This window comes from Panthera onca, chromosome B4, assembly GCF_046562875.1.
Source record: "Panthera onca isolate mPanOnc1 chromosome B4, mPanOnc1 haplotype 2, whole genome shotgun sequence".
Classification (NCBI taxonomy): Eukaryota; Metazoa; Chordata; class Mammalia; order Carnivora; family Felidae; genus Panthera; species Panthera onca.
The window spans coordinates 76958023-76975756 of record NC_138345.1 but is presented as its reverse complement, the minus strand read 5'-3'; the positions used below and the strand labels follow the sequence as shown (position 1 = coordinate 76975756).

General features: G+C 39.9%; 1 protein-coding gene and 1 pseudogene across 4 annotated transcripts in view; one reads left to right on the top strand and one right to left on the bottom strand.

Moving 5' to 3' along the window:
* DIP2B (DIP2 acetate--CoA ligase B (putative)) overlaps positions 1 to 17734 on the bottom strand; it is a 224407-nt gene that overhangs the window by 92502 nt on the left and 114171 nt on the right. For all 4 annotated transcript variants that reach the window (XM_060657640.3, XM_060657642.3, XM_060657641.3 and 1 more), the window contains exon 3: positions 4315 to 4443. In XM_060657640.3, coding sequence (XP_060513623.2) covers positions 4315 to 4443 — 129 coding nt within the window. The remainder of the gene's footprint in view (positions 1 to 4314; positions 4444 to 17734) is intronic.
* Positions 12279 to 13927, top strand: LOC132695184 (large ribosomal subunit protein P1 pseudogene; annotated as a pseudogene).

Here is a 17734-nt window from a genome sequence, read left to right as displayed (position 1 = left end):
GGCTCCGAAATAATTTTATACTGCATTTATGTTATTCTGTTTTAGTGTCCCTGAGGTTTACTTAGTTGAATCAAGATTGCCATATCTTATTGAATCTATGATGCCATCTTATATAAAACATATCCTGATTTCAGACATGTTAAAATGTGAAAAGTGTTCTTCTTGTATTAGATGAAATCATGGTTCTTAGCTGTCCCGGAAAACAAATGATTAACTGCTTATACTGAGAAAAAGCACTTCCTCAACAAGAGCAAATCAAATGCTCAGACTTATTAATTAAAAATACTACATTTCCAGGGCACCTGGGCGGCTCAGTCAGTTAAGCATTCGACTTCGGTTCAGGACAGGATCTCGCAGTTCATGAGTTCGGTCCCCACGTTGGGGTCTCTGCTGTCAGCACAGAGCCTGGAGCATGTATCCCATTCTGTGTCTCCCTCTCTCTTTGCCCCTTCCCCACTTGTGCTTTGTCTCTTCTTCCTCTCTCAAAAATAAAAAAACATTAAAAAAAATTTTTTTAAATACTACACTTCCAAAAGTATTTTGCTAAAACTAGGGAATTCTTCACAACAATCAAGCTTTACAAGGCCCATGACATTTGGATAATTAATAACTACACAGCATGTTCTTCTCTGCTGTAAGGTTTCTGTCAGCAGAACACAAAACAAATCAAACCACCCATCTATTTTCTAACATGGTAAGCCCTGGCCCATATATTGGTGTCAAAACAAGAAGTCCACAGTTACTACATTAGCAAAGCCTCTTATTGATAAGAACAGGCAACTCTTTTAACTGGATTTGACTCATTTACCACCATACAATTCATCTTGATCTTTGATAAGAAGTCACTTCCGAAGTTCAGTCCCCAGACACAGCTGACTTTGGATATCTCTGCCAGAAGCACATGTGAAAGCTGGGTATCATTTTCCAGCACTAACGTTTCAGCTGAAAAGGCGATACAAATACTCTGAAGTCCTTTTTTGTTGTTGTTTTGTTTGAGGTAGCTAATTACTCAAAAACCGAGCTTTAAAGGAGTTGTCAGAATTACTTAACCATACTATCACTTTCCATCTCAGGCATCAACTGTGTATTTTCTACACTTGTGACCATAACACACGTGTAGAAATTGTATCATGCCTTGATGTGCAGGAAAAAAAGGTACTAGCAAATGTATTGGAAATGTCAGAACCTCTTGACTAAGCACAAAGAATGGAATCGGATCATATCTGACTGTGAATAAATATAAGCTCTTTATACCATGTCTGCAACATGAAATACTAAGTCTACTTAGATTTGATTAACATTAGTTGAAATGTCATAGGTATTAATAAGCCTCCAGCAAATAAGAAAGGATTTTCTAGTTACACTTAATAACACCATTAAATCCTTTCGGTGTACCTCTCAGTTTACTGTGAATGCTTGTCATTTTACTAAACACACCCTCCATTCTTATGCCACTTTTGCATGTGACATGTAAACGTAACCGTTCCTAAAGATGGAGTGACAAAGAGGTGAAGTTCGACTCCCAACAATTTCTACAACTTATTTGCTCTACTTCTGCTGCTGCTGTTGATTCCTTCTTATTCATTAGAAGCCGCAATTTGCTGAGTTTTCCTTTGCAATTTAGTTAATTCCTAATGTACTGAAAAATGTGTTTTTTACCCCAAATCCATGCTTGCATGCCTCCACTTTCATGTTCCCCTCATGATAGTACTGTGGTACTCTCATATCTTTCAATATCTTCAGGGTTTTAAATGGCCTTTTCTTCCCTATTTTACCTCCTCTCTGGTCTTCTTGCTACTACCTTAAAAAAAAAGTCCCTGCGAGACAAATATCCCAAACCTTACTCTTAAACCCTCTTCAAGATCTCTGCACCAAACTAAGAAACACAGTTGGCTAACCGACATTTGGTTCACAGACTACACTTTCCCACATTTGGGGTAAATCTGAAAGAATTGGTACAAGAGAGCAAGGGGCTAGAGATCACAGTTAGGTTTTAGTTGACTGAGGTCAAAATGTTACAGTAAAGGTCACTATAGCCTTTCTCTGTATGTGATCAGCCTGGATATAGGATGTAGAGAATCATCTTTCTGGTTCCTTCCTAATTTTTTTATTATATGCTGTAAAAACAAACAAACAAGGCGGGGGAACCCCCACAAAACTCTCAGAAGTCCAGAGATGAGAGTTTAGAGGCCGAAACCCTTCTGAACTGGTCAGAACCCACTGTTGCTGAACCTGGGCCCCAGAGTCAAAAGTGCCCGGGAAATCAGGCTTGGGTCCTGACAACAAAGAGGAGCTCCTGAGATGTTTTTCTATATCCCATTGTACCTCCCTCTAATCCACTCTTTAACGAACAACTACTTTTATTCTTTCTTTTCTCCAAAATATCTATTTAGCTCTTATGTATGTTTGGCCCGGTGCCAGGCACTGGGATACAGTAATGGTAGAACACTTGGTCTGTAGATGGAGCAAACTACTAGAACAAATACAAATGTAACCGCTCCGCTGAAACCCTCTAATGGTATTCAAGATTCCTTAAGATCTCATCCCTGGTCATCTTTCTAGCCTCATCTCCCACCTACTTCCGGGTTCTTGCATTCTACATTCCATAATGAACTCCTTTCAGGTCTACTATCTGATGCTATTTCCCTCAGTCTGTCTGCCGTGACACAGTTTAGATGTCTCACTCTCTGAGAAAGCCTCCTCTGATCAATCAAGACCAGGTTAGGTATAAGGGAAAATTCTGGGGTGGCATGTAACCTCTTTTTTTTCTTAAGAGAGAGGGAGAGAGGGTGCTCTTGAGCAGGGGAGAGGGGCAGAGGAAGGGAGAGAATTCCAAGCAGCCTCCAAGCTCAGTGAGTAGCCTAACGTGGGGCTTGATCCCACAACCCTGGGATCATGACCTGAGCTGATATCAAGAGTCGGATGCTCAACTGACTGAGCCACCCAGGGGCCCCTAACCTCTACTTTTGTTTTTTTTTTTATGTAACACTTCTCATTCCTTCCTTTCAGTGTATAAAAATAGCTATCTAATAAAATCAGCTCCCAAAATGTCTGACACAGGTCGACAACCATGTCCTTTTCCTTATTTTCTCTAAATCAGTTTCTGAAAGGATATGATACACACCCTGCTTTTTTTTTATTTCTTAATTTATTTATTTTTGAGAGAGAGCATGCATGCTCATGAGCGGGGGACAGGGGCAGAAGGAGAGAGACAGAGGATCCCAGGCAGGCTCCACACTGAAGACAATGAGGGGCTTGATCCACAACTGACCCTGGGATCATGACGTGAGCCGAAATCAAGAGTTGGACACTTAACTGACTGAGCCACCCAGGTGCCCTTCACCCTGTTTTCTAATTCAAGAAAAGGTTAAAAGGTTAGCTGGTACAGGAGTCAAAAATCTGAAGAAAGTAAAAGAACACTGCAATTAGTTTGGTGACTTAATTCCACTACTTCTTTAAAAAAATTTTTTAAGTGTCTATTTATTTTTAAGAGAGAGACAGAGCATGAGCAGGGAAAAGGCAGAGAGAGAGAGAGGGAGACACAGAATCTGAAGCAACTCCAGGCTGTGAGTGCAGAGCCCAATGTGGGGCTTGAACTCGTGAGCCGTGAATCATGACCTGAGCTGAAGTTGGATGCTGAACTAAGCCACCCAGGCACCCCAATTCTGTTATTTCTGAAGACAGTAAATGTGTTGCAGAGATTGTCTTAGCACAGTGGACAGTAGGTGGGCATGGGACGGGCTTGCCATGCCACCAGTCCTCCTGAGTGTCTATGATTTGTTTCTCTGCTCATCGGTCCTGGCCATGATATTGCAGGGGCATGTTCCCACAGCATGTTGCCTTTTCCCATCTCATGGGTCCCTTTTGGGTCAGAAGAAATAAAGTTTAAGAGTTTACTAATTTGAAATTTCATTGTAAGTTTCTGTTCCAGTTCCATTAGTAAAAAGACTGATCCATAGCTCCAGCAAACACAGAGGCCACTTCCAACAGAGTCCACTGAGCTCTCTCAGTACCATCTCATGTGACCCTAGCCCTCTACTTTCTTATTTATGTACTCATGTTGCCTTTGTACTTGTCTGGCTCCCCTTCTGACCTTGAGTGCAGAAACGTCATATTTGGGGCTGCAGCCCCAACAAATATTGAGTATCTATCACACCTGGCACATAATAGATAATGACTGATGAATGAATTAATATAGACTTGCTTGGCCCTTCAAGGGAAACAAACAAACAAACATTAAAAGCTTTCAGGATACAGAGTTCATACTACAGTCACTAAAAACTATTCTGCTGGTAAATTTCAGTTCTTTCTCACCTGATCGGTATCGTTCATCCCTGGCTCCCCCAGATCGAGTTCGGTGGTACTTAGAAGGAGCAGAAGTTTGAGCTGCGGATGGAGCAGGTGTCTGGTTTCTATGTTCTTTCTGTACTGCTGACTCGGTTTCTAAAAAAGGAAATTTGGAATATGGTTATCTGATAACAATAGTAGCTAAAGTTTTCTGAGCACTTTATGGCATTCTCACAACACTCTGAGGCAGGTACTATTACCCCATTAGAGAGCTTCAATATACATACCTAAAAAGACATCCAGGCTAAAAAATATAATCTTAGAGTCATAACTGTCAACAGAGATAGGAGAGAAATAGCAAAATAGGAGAGAAAGTGAAAAGGCCACTCCAGAAGAATTATTTTTTAATGTTTATTATTTTCTGAGAGAGAGCTTGAGCAGGGGAGGGGCAGAGAGAAAAGGAGACACAGAATCCAAAGCAGGCTCCAGGCTCTGAGATGTCAGCACAGAGCCTGATGTGGGGCTCGAACTTGTGAACAGTGAAATCATGACCTGAGCCAAAACTGGACAGTTAACTGACTGAGCCACCCATGCACCCCAAAGACTTTAAGAATTGAGGGTGTGGGGGGGGATGGAGGGGTGTATATGACCCCCTAATCCTGCATAATGGTACAAAGAATAGCTTGGGGACCTTTAGCCTCTTCACTATAAGTTACTCCAAATAAACATGTTATTTAAGCAAAACTATAGTGCTTATTATGCAAACATAGCTTTTTGAGTCAACCTCTTTCAACTAGAATCACCACTGAACTTGCCCCTTTCCAGTATCTGGCCTAACCCCATTCTCTGTCCTATCAACATTCACTGTCTTATCAAGAATATGGGGAAGTGGGAAATAAACAGGTAAAATAATCAGAAGAGAAACACCCTAAGTTCAGTCCCACAAACCACGAGCTGAAACCAAGAGTTGGACGCTTAACCAACTGAGCCACCCAGGTGCACCTCATATACTGTTTTTAAGAAGGCAAGAAGAATATATCTTAGAATGCTCTCCACTAAAGTGCTTTTATGGATCTAGAAATGTTTATTTTTGATGGTTCCTGGCAGCTGAAATTTTTAATATAAAATATATTAACAGAGAAGAACCTATTTTAACACTGATATTTTGAAATATAATGTCTGGGGGCACCTGGGTGGCTCAGTCAGTTAAGCATCTGACTTAGGTCATGATCTCGTGGGGTTCATGAGTTTGAGCCCCGCGTCGGGCTCTGTGCTGACAGCTCAGAGCCTGAAGCCTGCTTCGGATTCTGTGTCTCCCTCTCTCTGCCTCACCCCTGCTTGCACTCTGTCTCTCTCTGTATCTCAAAAATGTATAAATGTTAAAAAAATTTTTTTGAAATGTAATGCCTGGGATTGTAAACTGAAGTTTTAAATCAACCTAAATTCTTTTGATAATCCATTTCACAGAAGAGCTATACTGAGTTCTTAGTATTTTCACACCTTGCTTCATCTCTTAGTATATAAAGAATCAACAAACTATAGCCCATGTCTGTTTATAAGCAGTTTTATCAGAACATAGCCATGCCCATCTGTTTACATACTGCCTTGTAGATGCTTTCACACTGTAAAGGTACACGGAGTAATTAGATAGAGACTGATGGTCCTCAAAGTGTAAAATATCTACTATCTGGCCCTTTATAGAAAAAGCTTACCAACTCCCAGTCTATAATAAAAGCTAACATGTAAAGGTTTGTTTTTGCTAGGCACTGTGCATACAGAAGTTTTCATATGTTATTTACTCCTCACAACAATCCTACAAAGTCAGCAGTAACACTTTCAACTTACAGAAAAGGAATCAGAGACATGGATTATTTTATGCAGCCACACAGAGGCAGGGAATGGCAAGAGGAAGAATTCAAACCCAGATCTGTCTAACTCCACTGGTTCTCAATCAGAAAAGATTATGGGGAAGGAAGGAAGGAAGGAAAGAAGGAAAGAAAGGGAAAGAAAAGGTTATGAAAATTCTCCCAAGACTGTTAGGAGGAAAACAATCAGAATTAATAATGTAGTTTAGGAACATCTAAATGCTTCAGGACGTATAGTCAGCAGCTAGATAATAGTTCTTTAAAAAAAAAAAAATCACTTGCCAACCATGAGAGACGCTTAAATACAGAGAACAAACTGAGGGTTGCTGGCAGGGTTTTGGGTGGGGGGATGGGTTAAATGGATGATGGGCATTAATGAGGGCACTTGTTGGATGAGCACTGGGTGTTATATGTAAGTGATGAATCACTAAATTCTACTCCTGAAATCATTATTATACTATATGTTAACTAACTTGGATTCAAATTAAAAAAAAAAAATCACTTGCTTTCACGTACATGATTCTGCAAAAAGTCCCTCCAAATTAAGTTTTCAGCCATTCATCAGAGAAATAATTTAAAACATAGTCCAATTAACTTTAAATAGAGAACAAAAAAGAGAAAAGGGCTATTCTTATTTGCATTGTCACATGATCTATAGAGAAAGGAAATCAGATTAGTACCCATGAGCTACTTTGCCTGTAAGTATGCACAGAGAAATTGGTTTGACTTATAGAGTACTAAGTTTAAAACACTAGCTTTGTATTACTTTGGGGGGTAAGGTGTCACAGTAAATATATATTTGAATTACCCATCATGGATTGTTTTTTAAATTAAATAAATAGATCTTCTAGGACTGACCAAACCACCCTGCTCTGAAACACAGGGCTTCTGAATTAGACAGCTAATGATCCAAAAGATGAAAAGAATGAGCATGGATTCTCATTTCACAAAGGATGGACCAAAGGTTTATGTATTTTTTTATCATCCTCTCCTGCTTTTACTTTGTATTTTTCAATGTAATTAATTAGGAGAAAGAAGATAAGATAGGTTAAAAATAAAAACTGTTTCAAAAAAAATGACAGACCAGTGATAGGGGAACAAGGAGTTGATACATTTGAGGAAAAATGAAAGAGAATGAACATTTCCACTCAGGATTATCTAGGCGTTATCAGAGATCAAATCACAAGGAAATGTAACAAAAATACAGACATCTGATGAAACTGACAGTCAGATGACATTTAGCAAGCGATCTACTGAGCTGGTACAAAAAACAAAACAAGCAAAAAAAATAAATAAAACAAAACAAAACCAAAAAACCCCACACAAAACAGGCCTCACAACACTCTATTCACCAAGCAACATTACTATGATGCTCTGCACTGTTTATCTCAGTTCTTTCAGGAATTTAGTCATCCAAGCAGACCAGGTCTTTTTTGGGTCTAAAAGCAAGACAATCATTTTGTTGTAGCTTGTCAGAAATGGAACCAGGAGGTCAATTTGCAGTTTCAGTAAATGCCTGACAAGTTTATTCAGTGAGCATTCCTCAAGTGCCCACAAAGCGCAATGCCGCAAAAACATGAATTTCTGACAGAACCTTGGCTCAAATGTGCAACATACCTGGCTTCAAGTTCAAGAGAAGTTATTAAAAAAAGAAAGAAAGAAAACAAAAAAAAACAAATAAAATGAATTCTTTTTTTTTTTAATTTTTTTTAACGTTTTTATTTATTTTTGAGACAGAGAGAGACAGAGCATGAACGGGGGAGGGGCAGAGAGAGAGGGAGACACAGAATTGGAAGCACGCTCCAGGCTCTGAGCCATCAGCCCAGAGCCCGAAGCGGGGCTTGAACTCACAGACCGCGAGATCGTGACCTGAGCCGAAGTTGGATGCTCAACCAACTGAGCCACCCAGGCGCCCCCAAATAAAATGAATTCTTAGGAACTGAATTTCTTTAAGTATAACAGGGGAGCTTAATAATGAAACTGTAAATAGTCCTTTTTTTTTTTTCCTTAGGTAATCTCTACATCCAATGTGGGGCTCAAACTCACCACCCTGAGATTAAGAGTAGCATGCTCTTCTGACTGAGCCAGGCAGGCGCCCCTGTAGATAATCCTTTTGATTGTAAATAATCACTCTCCAATCTGTATGAATTTTATAAAGTTGTATTCCCATGTACTGGAGCTTGTTTTTTAAAATATAATATTTATAAATATATTTTACACATGCATTGAAAAAACTGGAAGCAAATACAGTAAAATGTTAACAGCAATGATCTCTAGGGGATGAGATTCTGAATGTTTTATATATTTTTCTATAGGGTTCACTGGGATGCTATAATTTAGAAAACTCACCTTTTTCAGAATATAAAAATAATATATGTTCATTATAGAACATCAAGAAAATAGTTAAGTATAAAGAAGAAAATTAAAATGATATGAAATCTTCTTAATTCAAAGATCATACCCCATTGAATAGATTCTGACCAAAATAAGTTAAAATTAATATTCAGTTTTCAGCTTTTTAGATAAATTATGACTCTACCAGCAGGATTTTCCAATCTTTTAACTGGAAAATCATGTCTCCTTTCCCAAAAGTAACTGACAAGTCAATACATATTTGGGAGAGGACACTATGTCCTGGCTGGATTAAAATAATTTTGGAAGTCTATTCCCACCTTAGCTCACTTGCCAGGGCAACAATTTGTCATGGAAGGGATACAGAACAATGTACCTCAGGTCTCCTCAAAGTGAAGCGGGGGGGAGGTGGGGGGGTGTCAGGGAACACGGGAGCACAGCAGGGCATTATTTGACAACATGTCCAATGTCAGTGGGGCAGGCAAGATGCTGCTTAAAGGTGAATCATTCCCTGGCCAGGGTTTCACACTCCAACAGATCTCAGGAATTACCTGGGGCCTGAAAATAGAGATTTCTAGATTTTTAATAAGATGTGCACAGTTTCACTATCACAGTAAGAAACTAAAAGCAAAGATAGAATGCATTACATGTATCAACATAATAAGATTATTACACACCACAAAAAATTAAAAATATGCTGACTGCAGACATGTGAGATAGTCTAAATGAAATCATGTCAAGTGATAAAAGAACACAAAATACTACGCCCATAATGTGATTACAAGTGTGTATGTAAAAACTACTTATGTACGCTTATAAGGATCAAATAGGACATAAAATCCCAGAAGTAGCTTGAATGAGGCACTCTGTAGTTCTTTACCATTTCATTCTTTTGTTAACAGAGTTAGGTATAAATCAAAGTAATTTAAAAAAACAGTAAATACAGATAAGTGAGGGAACAAGAGCTGTGGACCTCACAAATCAAATCTTTGTCAAAATTCCTAAATTCAAGTATGAAACATACTTGACATTCAAAGAAAAAGATTACTCTCTGATTACTACACAATGACTATCAGTTTGAGGGTTCCTGATATTTTGGTCAGTTGTACAGCATATCCACTAGGGGTCGCCATTATGTTTAAACAGCGATGATTTAGATTTAATAAGTTTCAGAAAAACCACAGATTTTAATTTCTTCTACAACACAAAGCCTTCCTTCTCAATGATCAACACATAATTTATTGTTCTTTGGCAAAGAAAGTCTTCCATGATGCCATTGTTTGAACAGAGTCACTAACAGTGATAACTTGAAAAAGAAGGCATGCAAAATTTCCATTCAGAAAGATGGAAGAAAGCCAATCTCAGCTTCTTATCTTTCAACTCTGCCTATGATTTAACAGATATTCTCACCTATAAGAGTAACATAGTAGAGCACGATGTGCTCTGAGAACCAAATAACATAATAATGCTACTTTTTAGAGTAAACAGAGCATGTTCACTCTTGGTGCTGGTATTCAGAGAAGAAATTAAATAAGTGATCACCAATTCATGTATATCTTTTACACTGTGGTATGTACTGAGAAGGAAAAAAACCTTTGGGCTTTCTAACCCCAAAGCATGGGCAATTTGGTTTGTATTACAGTTTCAGGGAAGGTCTATTAAGAGGAGACACTGATGTAGGCTTTCGGTACGCAGAGAGAAGAAAAAGACACTTTCTACAAAAGCATGGTATCTGCAGAAGTCCAGTGAGGGAGAAACACCATGACAAGAGTAAGAAAGACTGGTAGGCACAGTGAAAGAGATGGAGCAATACAAAACGAGGCTGGAAGAAAAGCTGGGTCAGGTCACTCTTTGAAGGGATTTAAACGGGAAATGATAGCGTAACAATGATAATAACGTTTCTACAGCTCTTTAAACTTTCATACCACCATCTCATTTTAGCTTCACAATAACATTATCTGATAGACACCATTAAGGAAGCAGAACACCCATCACTGATTAAATTCATTTTTCTATACTGAGAGAATGCCAATAATCACCTTGAATCACTTGGGAAATCTTCCCTTTAGAGCAAAAGTACCCTCAGCCTGCCTTACAAGGATGAGTGATAAACCTCACTGCATGGGGAAAGGGAGGAAAGAATGAGTGTTTGCATCTGGAGTCTGGAAAAGAGGTCACCTGCCTGATTCCTAGCGGTGGATTCTTGGAGAAACGTGGGTTAGGGGTTCTGGGTCTGTAAAGTGGCAGGTGTCTGAAAAGATTCTGCCCCAGAGCTTCCTGGGCCACCTGGCACGAAGAAAACGGTTGAGCACAGAGCTGAAAGAGCACAATACCAAGAGCTCTGTCCTGAGAGGTCAGCTGGGGGTTCTTGGCTGAGCTGAACAGAGACAAGCTCCTCCACCGAAGCATGCTTAGCAGTGGGTCAGTATCACTGGTCACAAGGTGAGGACCAGTGTTTAAAAGAACCCCATGAGGCACTGAAAAGCAGCAGCAGACTATGTATGGGCTCTTCCCTTTGGAGGGTGGAAGCGGTCCTAACTACCTCTCCTTCTGTGCTAGCTACCTCCCGCGGGGTCCTTGAACAATTCAGAGAAGCCCCCAGACGAAGACAGTGGACTTCCTTCCGATAAGGGACGGGGGAACACATATGACTGCAATGTGTGTCCACTCCAGACTCTAATACTATCAAACCTAGCAAATGAAACAGCAGCACTGGGACTGGAATAAAAAATTCCAAGTTATTTCCATTAGGATGTGACCCTCATTCAGGAAGGAACTTTTAAATCAAAATGGCACAGGTAAGATAGATCCCACCCGTGCCCCTCCACACCCACACACACAAAGAGGCATGCTGCCTACTTAATATTTATATAGTTGGAAATGTTCTGTAGCATTCCAAAATGCCCTTCCTGATTTCAATAGGTGTTTTTTTTTTTAATTTTTTTTTTAACGTTTATTTATTTTTGAGACAGAGAGAGACAGAGTATGAACAGGGGAGGGGCAGAGAGAGAGAGAGAGACACAGAATCTGAAACAGGCTCCAGGCTCTGAGCGGTGTATATGAGCACAGAGCCCGACGTGGGGCTCGAACTCACGGACTGTGAGATCATGACCTGAGCCGAAGTCGGAAGCTTAACCGGCCAAGCCACCCAGGCGCCCCTCAACAGGTGGTTTTAAGTTCACGTCCTTTTGAATTTTCATAGTACGTTGTTTAGAACTCCCTTACAATGCTAATTTTACTGTATCTTTTATAAGCCTCATTTGTATACCTGTCTTATCTCTCCTACTACAGCATAAATAACTCGAGGTCACAGTCTGGTCTTAATTCATTTTGTATCTCCTGCAGTAATTGGCTCTGGGTCTCACAGTGTAGGTACCCCAAATTTTGGCTGAAATAAACAATTAAGATCTTATATGTCTCTTCAGCTCCACCAGTGATAGCGAATGGCTGGGAAAAACAGACAAAAAATGGAAAGATACCAATTTTTTTAAAGCACGTGGTTAAATGTTAATCTGAGAAGCCTGCTTATTTGTGTATCTCTAAGCTATACAAATGTTATGCAAAAAAAAAAAAAAAGTGTCTTTCACAATTTTCATGCTTATGCAAGGTCATTAAGAAACTTAAAGAGAGAAAAATAGGGTCACAGACTATCCTCAAGAGGGGTTATCAGAGGCTTCAGAGCAACAGCACAATACCAGGTTTTCTTTGGCTTCATTTTAACTCGCTCATATACACAATCTCAAAGGCAGGGCTGAACAGAGAAGGCGATCGGTGATGCAAGCGGCGTGGAGCTGTGGGCAAACGCAGCAAGGTATACAGACAGGAGAACTGGTGAGCAAATATCCTCTAGCAAAATAAGCAGTGATCACAAAAGAAATCCAAGTTTGGGAAAAACCTCTGGGTCACGTCTTACCAGGACAAGCTAGAGAAAGTCAACACATAACCGAATTCATAAACTGATAGGTCTTATCCCCAAAAGGGCAGTAGGTGAGGGACCGGGGAAAAAATGATGTGCAAACCTAGACCAGGAGGGGACATGGAAAAGGTGAGATTCTATTCTAAAGCCAAGAGACAAACACAATTAAATGAAGTGAAAGACAGTGGGACAAATGCTAAGGATGAAGAAGGAAAACACATATACAAAGGTCACAAACAATCTGAAATACAGGAAGACAGAATGGACTGTTTACATCAATGGCATCAAAAATAGAAGCTGTAGTGATGCCCTAAAGCAAGAAACGCGGGCCCCAAAGAAGATGCCACTACTGAGCTTCAAGGGCAATTTTAAAGAGTGGAGAGGGCAGACCCACCCGAAGGAGGGAGGCCTCCCAGTTTGAACACGTGAATCAGACTGTTTTGGAGACCGTATGATCAGCTTGCTGGTGAACACTGAAAACGAAGTAGTAAGGTCTTTGAGAGATCTTTTAGTTTGATAGAAATTACCTTTGTACAAATTTTGAATAATGCTTACATAAAAATGTTAGGATGAAGAATCCTGAGGGGCATCTGGGGTACTCAGTTGGTCAGGTGCCTGGCGTCTGACTCCTGATTTTGGCTCCGGTCATGATCCCAGGGTCATGGGACAGAGCTCCGTATCAGGCTCCGTGGAGCGTGGAGCCTGCTTAGGATTCTCTCCCTCCCTCCCTCTGCCCCCCTCCCCTGCTTGCGTACGCTCTCTCTAGAATAAAAAAAAAAATAGAAATAAAAAAAGAACTCTGATTAAAGATGACAGACTGAACACTTCTATCTATCCCTACTCCTTCCCAAAACGCCACCAGAACGATGATGAAGACCTGCAGCAGAACAAGATAACAGTTCAGATCCGTGCAGGAAGAGAGACAGCACCGAGAGCTGTCTCTGCAAAAGTAATAATAAAACCAATGGATAATTCTAAGAAAAAGAAAAAAAAAAAAAAAAAAAAAAGAGCCCATAATCCTAGTAAAGCAAATGGCTTAGCTGTGAATATTTATGGGATGATAATAATCTGAGCACTGAATTTCCTCAGCTGCTGCTAAGGTGCTTGGTCTTCCGAGGAAGCTAAGGCCAGGCTGGGGTGAGGCCCTCACTTCATCGGGCGACTATCCACTCAGCACTCACCCGCGCCATTGCCTCCGTCTTGGACCCTGCCTGCATCTGCTTGGCCCTCATCCTACACGATGATGAGGTGACTGTCACAGAGAAGATCAATGCCTTCATTAAAAGCAGCCGGCGTAAATGCCGAACCTTTCGGGCTGGGTTTGTTTGCAAAGGCCCTGGCCAATGTCAACATGGAGAGCCTCACCTGCAACGTAGGGGCTGGTGGACCTGCACCAGCAGGAGGTCCCGCTCCCCGTACCAGCTGAGGAGTAGAAAGCGGAAGCAAAGAAAGAAGAATCAAAGGAGTCTGATGATGACATGACATCAGTTTTGGTCTTTTTGACTAAACCTCTTCTGTAACCTGTTCAGTAAAAAACTGAACTCCTTAAAAAAAAAATGTAAGCACTGAATGCCAGTTTAACAACAACAGTAATATATTACGCATACTGCTCAGAATGAGTTTGAGATGGGAGATGTGAAGGAAGGGATAAAGGGGAAAAGGGAGTGTGTGGTGTCTATGTAGTTGAGAGACTAATATGTAAGAGAGGAAGATTCTGATCTTTTATAGTAGGAAATAAATAATGCCTCAAATTGAAAAAAAAAAGTCAAGAAATAGTGATAAAAATGTTACTTAGAAACACAGAGGTAAATATCAGAAGAAAGAGTTAAACGAGTTGAAAGAATCTAGGGAAGAAGACACTGCCCATTTTTGTTGTTAGAAACCTTGTAGTCCTATTTGACTATTTAAAATAGATTCATTAATTTCATTTAAAAATAAAAATTAATTAAAGAGAAATGCCAAATCTCACATGAAAACCAAAATACTCTGCACAGTCTCCTGGAGCTGGAGCAGGTCTAAATTAAAAGATTTACTGAGGGCGGAGACAAGCTGACAGGATCATCACTCTCATCAGTACAGTAAACCATTTCTTTCATTCCTTGACAACTTTCATCTTCACAGATGTTTACTAAAAGAGATACTGGAAATTCTGAATGCCCCTTCTGTTCAGTTCCACAAACATTTCTAGAACATATACTATATGTCAGGCCCTAATACTAGAAACTGAGGACATGAAGAATAAAAGTAATAATGAAAAAAGAATTTTCCTGATTTTAAAGACTTTAAGAGTCTAGCAGGAGAGTAAGACACATGAATAAACCATAGTCAATGGGACAGAGAGAACTTTTTTTTTTTTTAATTTTTTTTTTTTCAACGTTTTTTAATTTATTTTTGGGACAGAGAGAGACAGAGCATGAACGGGGGAGGGGCAGAGAGAGAGGGAGACACAGAATCGGAAACAGGCTCCAGGCTCCGAGCCATCAGCCCAGAGCCTGACGCGGGGCTCAAACTCACGGACCGCGAGATCGTGACCTGGCTGAAGTCGGACGCTTAACCAACTGCGCCACCCAGGCGCCCCGAGTCAGAGAGAACTTTTTAAAAATGCAGCTCAGATAAAGGAAGTGGGAACTGTTTTTGATAGGGCTGGTCCAGGAGGCTTCTCTGTGGAAATCCTAGTTGAACAAACCGAGTAGAGGGAGGGAGTAAGCCAGGACAGGGGAGGTCCCAAGCAGACTCATCAGCCCTGTCCGATGCTGTCTCCTGGTGTCTCCATAGTACTTGGAACCCTAGATGTGCTTAGTAAATACGTGCTGTCCTAAGGTTCTGTCTCTGTATCATTAAACTCTTTTTTATGAAAGCTGGCTGAAGTATCAGTTACTTATATCCAAAGTATTTTGACTTAAAGAAGAGACCCAGGATCAGTCCAGGGAAATTGCTTCTCCCTACATAAAATCTTCCATTTTCCTACAATTCTAAGAGTGGCCAAGAGTGGCCATAGAGCACCTGTGGTTTCAAATGTCAATTCTTTGGACCATGCCAAAAGAGTTAATTTCTGGCCCTCTCTCCCTGGACATCTGCTAACTGAGGTGTGGGAGAAGCTCTATATCCAGGCCCAGTAGTTTCCATACTAAAAGATGTGCTATCTATGGGCCATTCATTGCAGAGAGGCTATGGCTCAGAATGAGTAGAGGTGAACCTGCCAAAGCTTCATTTCTCCCATGACTTTCAATGTGAGAGATTCTTGAGTCTCTGAGTACGATCTGAACCTTTATCAAGATACCTATTTTTCAGATACCATGGCTCTTCATTTATCAGATAAAAATCTGGTTTTTGTTTAACTACAGAAACCACAATCGGTTCCAATGTTGGGAGATTTAAGTAATGTGACACATCAGATTTTTGTCATATAGTGACTTTAGAACCTGACCCCTATGATAACACTGAACTATACCATGCTTATTATTAACCCATATTGTCCTTACTCAAATTTCCGCTATTAAATTTCTTTTCTTTTCTTTTTAAAACAATTATTTATTTTTGAGAGAGTGCAAGTGGGGGAGAGGCAGAGAGAGGGAGACAGAGGATTCCAAGCAGGCTCTGCACTAACAGGCTGATGGCAGCAAGCCCAATGTGGGGCTCAAACTCATGGACCGCAAGACAATGACCTGAGCTGAAGTCAGACACTCAACTGACTGAGCCACCCATGTGCCCCTCCACTATTTATTTATTTGTTTGTTTGTTTGTTTATTTATATTTTTTAACGTTTTTTAAAACATTTATTTTCGAGAGAGACAGACAGAGCATGAGCATGGGAGGGGCAGAGAGAGAGGGAGACACAGAATCCAAAGCAGGCTCCAGGCTCTGAGCTGTCAGCACAGAGCCCGACACAGGGCTTGAACTCAGACTGTGAGATCATGATCTGAGCCGAAGTCCGACGCTCAACCAACTGAGCCACCCAGGCGGCCCCGCCCCTCCTCTATTTAATTTGTAAGTATTTTCCTCAACCTTGTGTTCTCTTGCACATTTTTCCATTCTCCTGCTATGTTGTCAAATTTTTTTAATCTTATTTCAAAGATTTATTTAACATTTGAATAAAGAATCTAAAATATACATAAATAAGGGAATCCAAGATAATTTCAACTCCAAATAAATTCCACACAGAAAAATCATTCGCTAAATTTTTATATAAACAAAAGAGATTAGTGAAGAATACCACTTTTATACACTACACTCAAGTAGCTACCTTCACAATGAAGCTTCTTGCCATTAAATTAATGAGATCTCACAAGGTAACAGAAAGAGTTCAGAAGATGTTATCCTTCCAAAAGGAAGATTTAGGAAATTCTTAGAGAAAATATTAAAATAAATTTTATTTCATTTAATTCTATATGAGACATTAATATAATTTAGTAAGTTTAACACATGCATTTCAATGCTGTTAAAAGAAATCAAAGTAAAGCTTTCTGCAAAATCTACAAAGATATCTGCGGTAAATACTCCAAGGGGTAATCTCTTCTTTTGCTACAGAACCTATATGATATAGATTATCCAGTCCTACATACAATCCCATTTTGGGACAGATATGAATAGATTCAAGATCACAGGTGGGCCAAGTGATAAGCACAAATGCAGAGAATTCCCCACTAAGAAACCCTCCCTAAAGTATGTCACTACTACTGGACGGACTGTAGGAAGAAGGAGATTAAAATGAGAGGAAGGAGTGAGATGTATGAAGAAACAGCAGGCAAAGAATAAAGTACTGTTAGCTACATAAGACAGTAACTGATAATTGAGGGGGTCTGTAAACAAGGTGGTACTAAAATATAAGATCAAGAGTAACCGTAGTTGGTAGTGAAGCATTTTTAAAGTACTTGTGTTGTCTGGGAGGAGACTTAAGATGTCTAATAACTCTAGACAGCTTAGACTGTTTAAAAAACCTTAGGATAAAAAACATTACAGGGACAATGACAGTTACTCATAATAAAAGGAACAATTCACAAAGAAGACATAGTAATTCTTACTTCATGTGTACCTAGTAACATAGCTCTTTTGTTACTTTATAAACTTATTTATATTTTAATCATTTTATTTTTTTCATCACGATGAGTGTACTGTTTAATTCCCATCCCTTATTTCCCCAATTCCTCCACCTACCTCCCCTTTGGAAACCATCAGTTTGTTCTCTATAGGTAAGAGTCTGTTTCTTGGTTTCGTGTGTCTTTTTTTCTTTGCTCATTTGTCTCTTAAATTCTACATATGAGTGAAATCATACGGTATTTGTCTTTCTCTGACTGACTTATTTCACTTAGCATTA